This window comes from Pagrus major, chromosome 17 (genome assembly GCF_040436345.1).
Source record: "Pagrus major chromosome 17, Pma_NU_1.0".
Lineage (NCBI taxonomy): Eukaryota > Metazoa > Chordata > Actinopteri > Spariformes > Sparidae > Pagrus > Pagrus major.
Window position 1 is genome coordinate 25,982,380 of NC_133231.1, and position 15,299 is coordinate 25,997,678.

The following is a 15,299-nucleotide window of genomic DNA, read 5'->3' on the forward strand; positions in this document are numbered from 1 at the left end:
ACTATATATACCTACTTAACTGTAAGAGGAAACAATTAGTTACTATTTATGGAGTTACATGAGCTCACTGCAAAAAAATGAAGAAGCAGAACAGAAAAAAACAAACAATGAGGGGCTCCCTGCGGCCACTTGCGTGACAAATAAGATAATATTTTTACTTCGGCGCTCAAAATTCAGCTGCTACTCCGATGTGACTAAATAAAGGTGGAATGACTAACAAACAGGTTTTAATGTGGATTGGTTGCATCTGAAACCCATCAAGCCTGTCTGATCGGTGCATCCCCAGTTTCTAAGATACATTATCTTCTTCTCTTTACGATCAACTTACAGTCTGATATTCTCAGCTCAGTCTTGCAGACGGACAAGCAACACAAGCTACAGTATTTTATTTGAAATCCTAAAATCCTAAACATGTGTCAGCTTTACTCTGAGTGAACACACACTGCCACATTCTTGTGTCTCTCCCAGTAGTGGCACTCTTCCGGGAAGCTCCACGCAGCTGCAGACTCCTTGTGGCGACTGACGGCGTGAACGACGAACCCGCACAGCTGCTTCTCCAACACCTCCACCACCGCAGGAGCGTTCCCCTTCTTCCCCTGGCCCTCCATCACCTGCCGGATGAAGTCATGGGGCACCGGCTTGGGTTTGGTGCTGTACGACACCACCAGGTTGATGTTGTTCACCTGCAGCACCTCGAACCAGTTCTGTCCCGCCACGTGATGAAAGTGCTCCCCTGCTCGCCAGTTCCGGTAGGTGCTCCCTGAATGGTTGATGAGCCGCACGGACCAGCGGACCCAGTCATACTTTTTCACCAAGAACTCGAGAAGCTGCTGAGTTGATTCTTGCAGGTTCTCTTCTTCCTTTGCTTGCAGGAGGTGCTGGGCGTCTAATTTTGCTTGCTCTGGGAAGGCAGCGATGCAAGACTCGATAGTTGCCTTCATCCTGGACTCCACTTCTTCAATTTTGCTGCTCCACTCTCGGATTTTGTCCTCTTCTTCCTCTTGGCGCTGGGTTAGGGCACAGTGGCCCAGCAGAGCAATCAGGCCCAGACAGAAGAGCTCCTTCATCCGGACACAGAAATCTTCCAGGAGGCGGCGGTTTCTTGCTATGTACCTAGAAAACAGAGGAACCATTTCGATTTATCAGATATTTTTGACAATTTTCAGCCAAAAACCTGAGATTTTTAATGGACGTCGGGACAAAATCTAGCCGTGCTTGTGGCAACAGAACCAGATAATCCAAAACATGATCTTATCCTAACCCTAACCAAGCAGTTTTTGTGCCTACACTTAATCAGATCATTAGCGCAGCCTTGTCACAGTATAAATTTTGCAGAAACGTGCATTGATGACATTTATTCAGAATATTGTTTTGGAGAGCTACAAAGGATCCAGAAACATGACATAAACGTTTACCTCTCAACCAGCTCTAAAACCGATTCTCCAAAGCTGTTCGTCCCCATCAGAGCATCATACAGCACAAACAGGTTCTTCTCTCCTCCAGTTTTGGCAAAGTGCTCCAGAAAAAGTCTGGTCTTCACCTCTCTGTACTGCTGTTTCGCCTCCAAGATGTCCATATATTTCCGAAACTGGTTCCTGATGTTCTCCTCCACTGAGAAGTAATGGGAGTCCAGCCTGCCCTTCTTGATCTCGCAGTCGATGTCCTCCAGTTGGCTGGAGAGCACGTCCAGCTTGTTCCTCACCGTCAGGAACTGCTCTTTCACATAGAAGACCTCTTTGCTCTGGACGTTGTCTAAGGCCAGGCGGAGAACCGGAGCGGCGGCCTCACAGAGGGGGAAGAGCTCGCCCACGGCGCTGGCCAACACCTCGGCTCCCCTCTCGAACATATCCATCGCTGCCTCGATGGCCTCCTTCTTCTGGGCCACAACCCTCTCCAATGAACTGGACATGTTCTGAGACACAGAGGGACAAAACCTGGCGTCAAATAAAAATACACCCTGGAGTGCATGACAAAATGGGTCAAAGTCCATATTCTGTTAAAGTATTCATGAATCTCAACCTTTTTTTTTGCTTGTGAAATCTTAAAGTGAAGCGGTGTCGTAAGTGACCCCTTTTCACAGACTGTGCCGGTGAGCGGTTCCACCAAAGAGTGATTTTTCCTTTAAATTTCTCAGATTTCTCTCAAAGAGGTGAATCTCTCTGGTATTTCTTCGGAAAAAGGCAAAGATTAAACCAAAATAGAATATCATGTTTGTGTAGTTGAGCAGTGATTTTTCTTTTTTTTTTAACCATCCCATTAATCCTTTTGAGGATTGGAAACCATAGTATTAAAGCAAATAGAATAGAAGCTAAATGATTTTCAAAGAATCTTGGTCTATTTTTCTCTATGGACATAGGGTTAGGGTTAAACATGAGAAGAGGCTTTTTCCTAGAAGGTTATAAAATACGTTAGTGAATAGTGATGTGAAGATTTCAGAACTGGAACGAGTTGTTCAATCCATCGACATTAATCAGCAACTGTTTTGATAGCTGAATAATTGTTAAAAAGGAAAAGTTCACCCAAAAACGAAAATTCAGTCATTATCGACACACTTCCATGCGGACAGAAAGTCAGGTCAAGTCCACAAAATATTTCACAGCAAAACAGCGTTGCAGCAGTCTCCTAAACAACTGAAGTGGCGGGGGACTTGTTTTTTAACTTAGATAAACAACCAAAAAAGGCATAAAATGGCTCCATGCAGCTCAACGAGCTATTTCTTTAACGTTTTAAAACAAGTCCCTATCTACTTCAGTTGTTTAGGAGAATGCTGAAACTCTGTTTTGATGTGAAGCTCCAGAAATGATTTGTGGACTACGAACATCGTCCCATCTTCCCATCAGCAGTAGGTGTGGCAGATTAATTACAACATTTTCATTGTCGGGTTCCTTTAAGTCATTTTCTAAGCAAAAATGTCAAACACTGATCTTGCTGCTTCTCTAATGTGAGTATTTTTGCTGCTTTTTTGTCTCATGTCATAATAAACTGAATATATTTGAGTTTGGAGTGTTGGTCTGACAAATCAAGTGATGTGAAGCAGTCAAACGAGAGGTCAAAGCACTTAAAATGGGCATTTTCACCTTTTTCAGGACATTTTTCAGACAATCAAACAGATGCAGATGAATCGATAATGAAAATAATCTAATCTAGAATCTTCTTTAGCAAGAAAAGACGCAAAGTTGAGGTTGTCAATGCAAAATTTAAACCTAATGTTCAAATCTTTACCTTGACCCTGTCAGCTGTGAAATGGTGATCATATTCAGTCTTTAGTGAGCCTGTGCCCACCCATAGGGATGCATGTAATGATGTCATATAAACAAAATGGGGGGCCTGAGACTACTTGGATGAGAAAATGACACAGATGCCCTTGGGTCTGCATGTGACTCATATCTGAGCAGAGCAAGGCCGAACCATGTTTAAAAATCCCCTTTCATCCTCGCTCGCAACCTGACATCCATAAATTACCTCGTCCTGTCTGTTCAGATGTCTGTGGATGGACCCCAGATGCTGCGTCACCCAACTCCTCCGCAAATTACACCGACATTAATTTAGTTTGGTTACTCGGATCTGAAAATGCGTCGCTGTTTTCTCTATTTATCGTGAAGAAAGACAAAAAACAAACATCTGAGGATCACATAAGCAAATAAATAAAGTGTGTATGAGTAAAAAGCTCCTTTAAGTGAATAAATGAAGAAAATGTTTGTCATGTGCCCAAACTGCACCATCTCTAACTGTCATGCGCACCCAAGAAATGCGCAACGGCAGGCTTTTTTTACGCACAAATCCCCAGAGAGCACCGGACACACCTTACAGCATGTAACCCCTTCTGGTGGAAGATAAAGACATTCGTCACATTCCTGTAATAACAGCAGTTCTTTCTGTACCTGAATGAAAAGCCTCTGCTGCTCCTTCACGCCTGATGAGCTCCAACAGCTGCAGACAAGTTTTTTTTTTCCCTTCAAGTTGGAGAAAAATTCTCACGGTTCTCTGTCCAGCTGAGGAGCCGAGGAGGGGTCCAAACACAAGATCCAGAGAGGAAGAAGAGATGCGCACTCAATATCTGCAAAGGAGAGTGAGAGTGAAAGAGAGAGAGACAGGGGGGAGAAAGACAGACAGACAGACAGACACAGACAGACGGACAGACAGAGCGCAAACTGTAAGAGGTGGAATGTGTGGTCGGATCCATTTTCTTCTCTTCGTGTCACCATGAAAGGACGCTCCAGTCTCTTCTCAACAAAACGGAACTAATTTTTAATATTTGTTTTGCATTTTTCTCCGGGTTTCTTCCTGACAGAGGTCTCTTGCGCACTGGGTGCAAATGTCCTTCCATCAATATTTTGCGCTTCAGCCGTCGTGAATGTGAAAAGGATCCAAACTTGAGGTAAGAAGACCCAAACAAAGGTGTTGGGTTTTTTTTGTTTGTCCTTTTAGTGTTTAAATACGACAACTTGATGTAACCATAATCATCACCGCATCTCAGATCCTAAATCATGTGCTATACACACATATCTGTGTTGTGAAATACGCCCCAAACGTTTGGATTTTAATAACATTGAGAATCTGTTCTATAAATTAAGATTGTAATGTAAAAGGAGCGGATTTATCAACCTCACAGTGTTTATTTATAACTGCACAGACGTGCGTGACTCAGATTTGTCACGAATATAAACACAGCAGGTGAAAACATTCGTTTAAAATCAAAAAACACACCGAATGTTGTATTTATTGTATCAGTCAGAGGACTTAATGATGATCAAATTAAGCCTCACATCCTCTCATCTGTGCGCTCACGACGCGCCCTGTGAGCGCTCAGGCTGAACCTCGCTCATCCAAAAAAAAAAAGAAAAATCATTACGCGGATCGTTTCTCCTCCAAACCATGAAGGGCTTCACGTCACGTCTGAAGGTTTTTCTGTATCATGACCAACACTTTCATATGAATTTCTGAAACAATGCCTCTTTTCTTCAGGTGAAAAATGATTCACCGAAACGAGCTCATGTCACGGAAAGAAAGCTGAGCTCCTTCATGCGATGGACGACGTGCGTCGGCGGCTCTGAGCCTCATCACAGGTAGGAGCCTCACATCTGTTGTCTCAGTCATCAGTCATCTGCATTTCAAAACACCTACAATGCACTTTTCCCTGTTGTGGTTCCCCAACTCTGAGCTGTGAGTCAAACCTGTTCAGCTGGATAATGAAGCATGAGGGCCATTCCAGAGGTACTTAACCTCGGTCATGCGCCCATTTTTACCTCACTTAAAGTAAATGCCTCCCTCATCTGATCCTTTACATTTATTCATCTGCGCAGGTCTGTTTGGGTCCTGACAAGGAAGCAGACTTTAATTATAAGCTCGTCTGTGTGGAGACGCAGATGCGATGCGTGAGTCCTGCGGGCCCTCAGGGAGTTCAGTGAGAACAGGTGTAATGATGAAGCAAGTGAAGGACTCGCGCCCTCTAGCGTTCAAATCAGTACATAACACTTTTACGTCCCTTAAAGCTGCCTCTGAGGATATTTCTACACATTTGACACCAATCAAGCTCTGATTTACCAAAGATACCAAATAGGCTGAAATATTTTTTCATTCATCATGATGATGATGAATGAACCAAATAGGCTGAAATATAATGATGTACAAGACCCTAAAAATATTTATATTTGATGGAGCGATGCAGTCATAATCAAGAAGGTATCTTGGGTTTGATTATTACAGGCTACAGGCTAAATATCTCATAAATGAAGTGTTGGAACAAAGTAAAAATATATATTATGATCTTGTCAAACTAGAAAAAAATGCTACTTGTTGGTTCATATTTTAATATCAGTCTAATATTCCAGAATAAGAAATGTCCAATACAAATATTCAGCTGTAATTGTGGAGTAATTTGATTTATTCATTGTTGTTAAAAAACAGTCTACTAAAGTCACACTTGAGTAAGAGTAAAGATATCGTGTTAAAAAATTACTTGAGAGCCACACATACGCAAACAGTACTTGAGCAAAAGTATCTGATATTAAATGTACTGAAGTATCAAACATACAAGTAAAAGTAAATAATACATGTATTTTTACATGTCTGTAGATACTGTGTACTGTCGGTCGATTGATTATCTGCCTGGATAATTTTTAAATCTGATATTCAGCATCTTTCTGACAATCAGAACATGTTTTCTTTTGCTTCATTTTTTCAAAATCTTGTCACCGATAATACAAATTAATTTGTGTAATCTGAAAACTAACTAGTAACTAAAGTTATCAAATCAATGTAATTAGCAAAAAATACAATATTTGCCTCCAAACCGTAGTGAAATGGAAGTGTCAAGTACAAGTACCTCACAATTATACTGAAGTATAGTACTTTTATACATTCCATCACTGGATTTACTCTGATATAATTCAACAAAAGAATCAATCAGAAAACATCACATTGTAGTAATTTGAAACAAAAAATGACCCCAAAAGCAGAAACTAGCACAAAGCTGTAAAATGTTCCACACTGACTTCAGTATTCTCCTCGATGCATGAGGGATATTTAATGTTAGAGCGGTTGGTGGTGACTGGACTGTACACACAATAATATCTAGTAGAAAGTGTACAAACTATATAGTCAGAAAAACTGTATATGTGTGTATAAAGTATATTATCCACCTTTACTTGTGATGTATTTTTGGCACTTGTTTTGTGCTTTCTTGTTGTTTAAAGAGACATTTTTGATAGATATATTTACCTATTTACATAGCCAAAAGTATATGGACAGCCACACACTGTAGTATGTGATTGTTTAATCATTAATCTGCATGTACTGTAGTGTGTCTCACAGTAATGAAAACATGAGCGTGTATTCAGTTGATCAGTCTCATACTGTGATACTGGACGTAGATTTCTGATGCAAGGAGACCGACCACCTCCAACATGACTTAACATGAACACATAAATAATTTATGCTTATTCTACAAACCAAATACTTACCTTTTAATACATTTTAACAACAATGCATATGTTTATCTTACTTGTGTATGTATGTATGTGAGAAATGACAAATCTCCAAATCATTTTTTTATTCGCTCACATTTATTTATAGTGGTAACAAAAAAGGCAACATATTCACATATATGACATTTCAAAAAAGCCTTAAAGAGGTTGATATAATAACCCTCCATATCAACAGCATTTTGACTCTATATTTATAGATATTTGTAGCGTATACTGAATCTTTTGTAACAATCAGAGCCATGGCACAGAACCATAAGCTAGTTTAGGACAGAGATATATATTGAAAGGATGAGCGTAATTATTTAATGACGATCAGATAATTTGTTTTAGCTTGTTGACTCTGAACAGTCCTGATGCAGCGATCCAAACCCTCCTGGTACTACTGATACCAACCGTTTGCTAAAAACAAAACAAAACAATAACACAAACATTTACAAAAATTATTTAACCACTTTTAAAATCTGAACTGTAGCGTATAGACGTTTCAAAACATAATGACTTACACAGCATTATACAATATTAAATGATTATGACAAAAACCCTTTAACGAAAAAGAAAACGGCACATCTAGGCACTGTTGGTCAGATGAGGACGTGTATGAGAAGAACATGAAGAGCCAGAAGCTTTATCTTGATTCTGTGGCTTAACTGAATAAAAACAACCCACAAATAAAGGATATAAAAAGTTTTATACGCTCAAAATGGCCATATAGCAAAGAAACCCACTGATAATTTCATCTGTATATTACAACAAAACTTGGTGCACTGCCTGCGTTGTTATCAGGCTTTAGTGAACATATAGTAGAAGAACAAGAGTGGAAGGAGACATCCAAAGTCAAATATAAAGAATAATCGTAAAACAATTATGGGTAGTGGAAATGGAAGACATTTAGTGTATCCTTCTGTGGGGAAGTGTTTTGCAAGACAGTAGTGTAGTCTACAACAAATCAGACTTTAGTTTTACTGTTCTGTTACATTTTCTGGCTGAAAATACCGACAAGTAAAGAAATATAAAGTATTCAGTACAGCAGCGTCAGAAATTAGTGTCAAATTAGATTGAATTTGGTGCGTTTGAGTAGTGTATCATGATCTCTGTTCATATGAAACATACAATATTCACTTGGCAGCATAATCATGTTAGTATATGTCAGTGATTACATGATGATATCGGTGTGGTTACATTCATCGTTCTGAAAACTTTGGGATGCTTGTTCCTTGTTTTGGTTTGCTTAGTTTTTGAAATTGCAGATTAAAATTAATAACTTCACTGATAATTTAACTTAAATCCCTCTGTGTGGCAAAACAGTCTGTCTTATAGCAGTAATACAAACGTTAAAAACAGGATATTGACTTGGCAAAACTTTAAGGAAATCATACAAGGCCCTCTAGTGGAGATACATGAGTATTACAGCAGCCTAAGCCAAGTTTTCTGTTGCCTCCAACTGATTTCCTTGTAGTGTAATACATGTCATTTTACACGACTACAATAAATGGCAAATATTCTGAGTGCATAGTGGGCGGGATACATTGCAACATCACACACTGGAGCTGGGTACATTTCTGTTGAAGCCTGAATGCAGTTTCCTTACACTGCTCATGTAGGTTACTGATTAATTTTAATTATCCTGACAGCTGATGTGTGTCCTGTATCTGTGTCAGTTCAAACCACTGGCAGTCTAATCCAGCGTGGCTGCAGTTTAATGGTATTTTTTGCTGAGGAAGGTTCCTAACTGAGCGAAATGACCCAGAAATATTAAAGTGGCAGCCATGATAAAAGCCGGTCGAATTCTCAAAATACTAAGGAAAGGTGTTGCGATGTTTCCTCTCTTATCTCCTCTAGCAAAGGACACAGTGGACAGGAGAAAAAGCCGTCCCACAATTCCTTGCCATCCTAGTGTAAGAACAGAACTCTCCTTCACATCTTTTCCTTGACCAAATTAAGTTTTCCATCAAGTAAAAGTACTCAGGAAAAGACTAGGATGTCATTTTCTTTTCTGAGTATTTGGTAGCAGCCCAGACTGATCACATATCAAGGCAAATACTGTGCAAAAATGTAGCTGTCTTAACTCAAATTGGACAGAAAATGCTTTCATGCTTTCCGCTTTCACATGCAGCAAGTTAGTATTTTGAAAAGAATGAGACATGTTGCTCATTATCTCGGGGCTTTCAAGCAGTGAACATACTGTAGGTGCTTACAAAGTGCTTATAGGGAGAGAAACAGAAGAGGAAGGAGCTACAGAGGGAATGTGGACACATGAGTCCTGAATATGAAGAAAAAGCAGCAGTGAAGAAAGAAAGAGGCTCTTCTTCTTGCGTCTTCTTCATTTGCACCTGCGCAGAGCCTCCTGCATCTTCTCCTGCACGTGCTCCATCTTCTCGGCCCACTCCTCGCTCAGACCCTCCTCGTCGTCTCCGATGACGGCGGCGTAGCCCATGAGGGCGATGAGGCCGATGCAGAACAGGTAGGTGAGGCGTGTGCAGAGTCGCTCCATAGTCTGCCGGTCGCCCTGCGAGTGCTTCAGGTAGACCTCCAGGATGGGCTTGCTGAAGAGCTTCGGTTTGCCCACCACGCCGTCGTAGAGCGTGTGCAGGTTCTGGTCTCCCAAGTCATTGGAGTAGCTCTCCTCGAAGTCGTCCTTCTTGCGCTCGCGGTGCTCCGGCCGCGCCTCCACCATCTCCATGAACTTTCTGAACTGGTTCTTCAGGTTCTCCTCCACCCGGCAGTACTGGCCATCCACCGTTTCTTTCTTGATCTGCACCAGCATGTTGCGATTCACCTGGGACAGCTGGTCCAGCGCCCGGTTGACCGAGCCGAACTCGCGCTTCAGGGTGCGGATGTCCTCGTCATCGACATGGTGCAGCACAACCCGGATCAGGGAACCGGCCACCCCAAAAATGGGGTTGACCACAGCTGCTGCTGAGGAGATGGTAGCCACACACTCGAGCACTTTGAGCAGGCCCTGCTTCAGCTTGGCCCGGTCCTCGATGATTTCTTCGTCCATCATCATTTTCAGGCGGTGAGGGTGTTGAGGTGACGGTGTGAAGACGTGAACGTCTGTGACAGAGAAGGGAGGAGAAGGAGATCCGTTTACTACAACTGATGGTCTGCAGTATGCTGCAGCCACATTTATCAAAACACTCTATTACTTGCAAAGCATTCAGTTTCAAGTGTAGCGTTAAAGGGATATTCCACCAATTTTAACACATGACGTTCAGTTCAGTTCAGTGCGCTTTAAAAATATTACCCTGATGAGGCTTCAGACTTAAATGTGTTTAACAGAAGCCATCTAATGAAAGACAGACCAATTTTTAATCTTTCTTTTTTAATCTGTCAATTTATTAAGTTTTTTTTATTAGTTGATTATTCATTCGACAAAACACACAGTTTTAAAAACAAAAAGACCAAAAATTCATCACTTTCAGCCTTTCAAACGTGAGGATTTTGTCATCTAGGTCATTATGTCGTCCCAAGATCTTTGGGATTGTTGACGGTCAGATAATGGAGGCTATGTGAAGATACCACCGTGGGCTCCTGTCAGTTATAGTGGGCAACTTTCTGACATTTAATAGACAAAATCATTAGTTAAATTATAAGATTCATGTGTAAATCCATATGTGGAACTCATTCGACAGCGGTGAATAACGTCTCTTGTTTTGGTCAAACAGCTCAGCTTGTCCAGCAGTTTGACTGCCAGTAAATCAGCTGACTTCACTCCTCAGCTGCTCAATGAATCAGCTTAAAAACTGAGGAAGACTGATCTAATAATAAGATTTATAGGGTGTTGACTTCCAGCTGACACTCTTAACACAGAGAAACATTTATTAAGCTCAGCTCTTGAGGAGATCAGCACAAAACTCATAATTTCAGTTTCTTTTAGCCTGAAATGTTCTCGGAGAATAACGGTGCGTTCTATTGACTCAGGGAAAAAAAACAACTTCTGACACCGAAAGACACAAGTCAGAACTCGGACAAAAGTTCACCGACATAAACACAGATGACATCACAGCAGTATGGCGGCGCACATAGTGAACAATTACTTTTCACCTCTTCATTAGTTGTTACTTCATATAGTTTGTTTGTGAAACGTGCAGTAAATACAATTTGTAGATGTCATTTTCACTTTCATTCAGCTGATCTTTGCTCAACAGAAGTCTTTGAGAGTATGCGTTCTTGTGCCCTCAACTGTTAAATCAGCTGCTGTAGTTGCTTGTGAAGTTTGTAGACTTCCCGAGCAAATGCACTGGAACACTTTTACATTGGAAGTCGGAAAGTCCGTCACGGAAATTCTGACTTCCGACCTGCAGTGGAACGCACCATAAGAAAAATAATTTCACGGTACTTTCACAGAATATTCCAACATGATAGCAAAAAATTATCTGCTGTTTGACTGCTGGACAGCTGTAGCTTCTTACATCAAATTTCTTCTTCGAGCCCTCACAGGAACCTCGTCTTGGGTTGTCAAAGTGAGAAAGAGACTCTGGTCCTGATCAGGATGGTTCCTGAAATGAAAAGACACACAGAGATTCAGACACAAATACACACAGCAGCTATAAAGGGCTGATTTGGTTAATTCTCTCTCTGAACCAGGAAGTGAACAGATTTCTGTCCCTTGCTTGTTGCAGTTTCCAGCAGTGAAGGAGTTAACAGCCTCTCTGCTTCAGTATGACACAGCTCCATTCAGCACTGGAGCCTTTCAGCACCAGGCTGCTCTCTGTGTGTTTCTATGGACCGAGCTGATAGCTCCTCAGCAGCAGGAGCGAGCTACATGAGAGGCTAGCAGCAGCAAATGGGCGTGACACTGAACAGTTGGAAAACAAATACGCCATGGCTGCCTGGGCTGTAAGACTTGTTCAACAGGAGCAACTGTACAAGATACTGTATTGAATCAAGCACCTTTGGAGGCAGAATTTAGACGTTTTAAGTAAAATCTGTGTGAGCTGACTGACTGCTGAAGGCTACGAGAGCGAGCAGTCAAAGCTCTGCTGACACTTTGTTAAAACAGGATAACACAGGAGGGTTTTTCCAGCCACAGAGCTAAATGTGGTTCAAGGACTCATGTTAACTATTCTGTTATCTTCCTCAACACGACGTGTGTGCTGTGGTGCTCCAGACACATACCACTGTGAGATTACAACACAGTCTCAAAGATAATCACAACACCCGTGTTGTGCCGACACTGGGGGCCCACACAGCTGATGACCACAAGGTTGTGCAAGTTCAAACAGCCCCTGAGACACACACAGACACACACACACTGTAATGGACAGGCTGGTGTGTCTGTGTGTGGGTTTCTGTTTTGTTTCCTTCTCTTTCTAAGTCCCCGTGTCCACCAGAGGGGGCAGTAATTTACCTATAATGACAAAGACACCCATAATATCCAACATCTGATTTCAGCACCACCACTGTGGACTGACAGCAGTGACACGCAGGAGCAGGGTTTAACCCTTAAGCTTCAGGTTAACTTTAGATGATGTGTTCAAATGCACAAGTTCAACAAAAACATGAGCAAATGTTTCATTTTATTTGAATGCTTGTGAAACCGACTCTTGAAAAATCTTGTAAAATTAGATGAAACCTCCTTCAGATGGTTCTCAAGTGTCACTTTTGCAGAATTTACCATTTTTACATCACATCTTCTCAGCATCTGAGCTGAAAACAATCAACGATCGGCACAAAAATGTCCATTTTCTTGTGCTTTTTTCTATCATAACTACTGCTAAAGTGCTCTAAAGTGTGTATTTTATAGCTCCTTAATCATCAACAAATTAAATTCATGTGTTATATTTTTATTGTTTATACCCTTCTTTTCACAGATGATCTTCTACAACAGAAAACCTTCCGCTTCTCCGCACAATACGACAAACTGCAAGAGGAGACGCAGGTAATGAAAGGGTTAATAACACTTTTTTGATTAAAATTACCCCTGAAACTATAATATCATAAAAAAAATGTTTAATAACTGGATAATCTGAGCTATATTAATCACTATTTAGATTATTTGGATGTATTTGACAGCCTCCTGCAGCTTTATTTTAATCTGAAACAGAAAATTAACCCTTCGCGCAAATAAAATTGGCCCTAAATCGACTCTTCATCATTAAAAACATGCGTTAATGAGTGAGAGTGATCAGTCTGTGCCAGTTATTAATCAATCTGAAGACAATTGAGGACTAATAAATGATTATATTGGTTTTATATATTAATAAATTGTTCATTAAGGACCAAGAAATTTGTCCAATCACAGTCCTCAGGTCAAAATGCTCCCCATAGGTTAACCAATCACAGCTCTGAGGCAGCATGGCCTTTAAATGAGCTGAGGACACAACACACCCACATCTCAGTCACAACGTCTGGGCCTAAAACTGTGTCTCAGTGACTCAGCTTCTGCATTTCTAAGCGTCCATACACAAATTAGCCAGAATTAAATATATGAAGTTTAAGTCATCGGCAGGCAGAAACATTAAACTGTGTTGCTTGTAAACAAACCAGCTGTTTCTGTCTAACCAGGAAGTGACTGACTCCTCTCACCTGCAGTGGAGTAGCCATCTTGAATGTTTTCTATGACACACAGCAATGCTAATGCTAACCCAAATATACGCATTTTATCACATTTAAACTCTTCTTAAAGTTTATTATTTACGTTTTCATGACTTATTCGAACACAATCCAGCCTTTTCTTCATGTTCCTGACAGTTTGCTGTCTGTCTTCACAGACCTCAGCCAGGGACACTTCTCTAAGGAAGTGTACACCCTTGAGGCTAATGCAGTTCAACAATAACTATATTAATGCGGACTAACATTCAACAATGAAGTATCTTCCGGAGTTCTTCTGTATTTGTGAGTACTAATGAAGTCAAAACATCCCCTCTCCTATCAGCTCAGGGCCAGGCAGCTGCCTTCCTGCCCTGCTATGGCTCCCCCTAGCCGTGCCTCCATATTTCCTTGTTAGTGCACACCATAATGCCCTGACCCTCCCTGATCTATCACACTGTAAAGACACCAAAATACACCTGAAAACCTCCATTTCTCTCCACAAATGTTGAGTATACAGCCTCCATCTGCCTCTCAGCCAACATTGGGCTCCATTGGAGTCAATAGCAGACAGGATTTCTTACCTTTTGCACAGTGGCTGTGCCTATGTCTCCCTCACCAAAGTCCCAACCTCGACTGCCTGCTTCTTCTTCCCAGCAATCCCTGCAAAAAAGGACACTTCCATGTATGTTGAATATGTAGGGGTGATCAAATTGGACTAAACCATTTATAAAGAGCCCAGAGAGCCCCAAAAACCCAGAAACTGCCATTTTGGCCCCAAATATCCATAAGCTCCAAATTCATATTTAAAAATCAAATTTCAGTGGCCTTAACCAGTAAAGCCCACTCCTCACATACACAAAGTCCTACCCCCTATGGGTTCAACTTATTCTGGTCCATTCAGTACTCATACAGTTGAGACTGAAGCGCAAGTGTCAGTAAGTGCGCAGCTGAACTCACAGGCGCTTTCTGCTGCTTTGTGCGCGTTTGCCAAGCCCTGGAGCATCTTTGGAAGGCTACAAACAGTCCATTGGTGGAATTTATGAGTCAAAAAGACCCTTTTCTTGTGGACTGGACCAAAGAAACTGAAAGGAAAATATTTTAACCTGCGTGGATTCCGACCACGCAAAAAAAGAGCTATGGATCCAAATAGACCTCTCCAAAAGTGCACTAGTGTATCCAAAGGCACAGGGAGCTCTCCAAAGGCTCCAGGATAAAAAAAGAGAAGATTATCCAGCTTAAAAGGTAATTATCATAATAATTCTGTTTATATTTTACCAATTGTACTGAAAAATCTAATGCTAAACATAAATAAAGTCGAATTTAAAGTCCATTTGAAAGGAAAATGGGTCAAGAAAAACGTGCCAAATGGCGCACTTGGCACTGCAGACTGTACAGTTATTTATTTAACGCATTTAAACATATTATATACTTAAATATATGTGTGCTAATGCTGACAGCACTGTAGCACAGCTCAAAAATGAAAACGACCCTCTCTCTGGCCAACTATAGTTGTGAAGCGGGCAAAAAGCTGCTGTAAACGCACCCATTCAGTGCGCCAAAGTACTCCTGCAATGGACCACAGACTGGTCCTTTATCCAGGCTAGAATGCGCATAAATTCCTTCCAGTAGCACAAAAACCATTCAATAAAAACCCCTGCAGACAATCCAGTGCAGTCTCATGTTGGGGGAATGACTGCGCCGGCGGTTGAAGCTGTTTTCCCCAAAATAAACGCCTATGCAAATCCTGTCTGCAGCTGCCAGCAAAGCGTTAAAGCCTGG

At 41.3% G+C, this 15,299-nt stretch overlaps 2 protein-coding genes across 2 annotated transcripts; both read right to left on the reverse strand.

The window, feature by feature from the left end:
* Window positions 1–422: 422 nt before the first annotated feature.
* LOC141012514 (uncharacterized) lies at window positions 423–2,232 on the reverse strand. The gene is made up of 2 exons (XM_073486019.1): window positions 1,416–2,232; window positions 423–1,113 (listed from the first exon to the last, which is right to left on the reverse strand). Exons 1-2 carry the CDS (start codon window positions 1,988–1,990, stop codon window positions 423–425), a joined length of 1,266 nt encoding a protein of 421 aa, XP_073342120.1. The 5' UTR covers window positions 1,991–2,232.
* Window positions 2,233–7,042: 4,810 nt separating this feature from the next.
* rpz (rapunzel) lies at window positions 7,043–14,155 on the reverse strand. Its single transcript, XM_073485557.1, has 3 exons — window positions 14,102–14,155; window positions 11,399–11,485; window positions 7,043–10,040 (listed from the first exon to the last, which is right to left on the reverse strand). Exon 3 carries the CDS (start codon window positions 9,991–9,993, stop codon window positions 9,307–9,309), a length of 687 nt encoding a protein of 228 aa, XP_073341658.1. The 5' UTR covers window positions 9,994–10,040; window positions 11,399–11,485; window positions 14,102–14,155; the 3' UTR covers window positions 7,043–9,306.
* Window positions 14,156–15,299: the final 1,144 nt, after the last annotated feature.

Bases quoted from the DNA above. Each gene is read 5' to 3' on its own strand.
- LOC141012514 (XM_073486019.1), bottom strand. From the start codon at position 1,990: ATGGACTTTGACCCATTTTGTCATGCACTCCAGGGTGTATTTTTATTT. The intron at 1,114-1,415 runs GTAAACGTTTAT...TCTGTTTTCTAG, and splicing joins GTTTTAGAGCTGGTTGAGAG to GTACATAGCAAGAAACCGCC.
- rpz (XM_073485557.1), bottom strand. From the start codon at position 9,993: ATGATGATGGACGAAGAAATCATCGAGGACCGGGCCAAGCTGAAGCAG.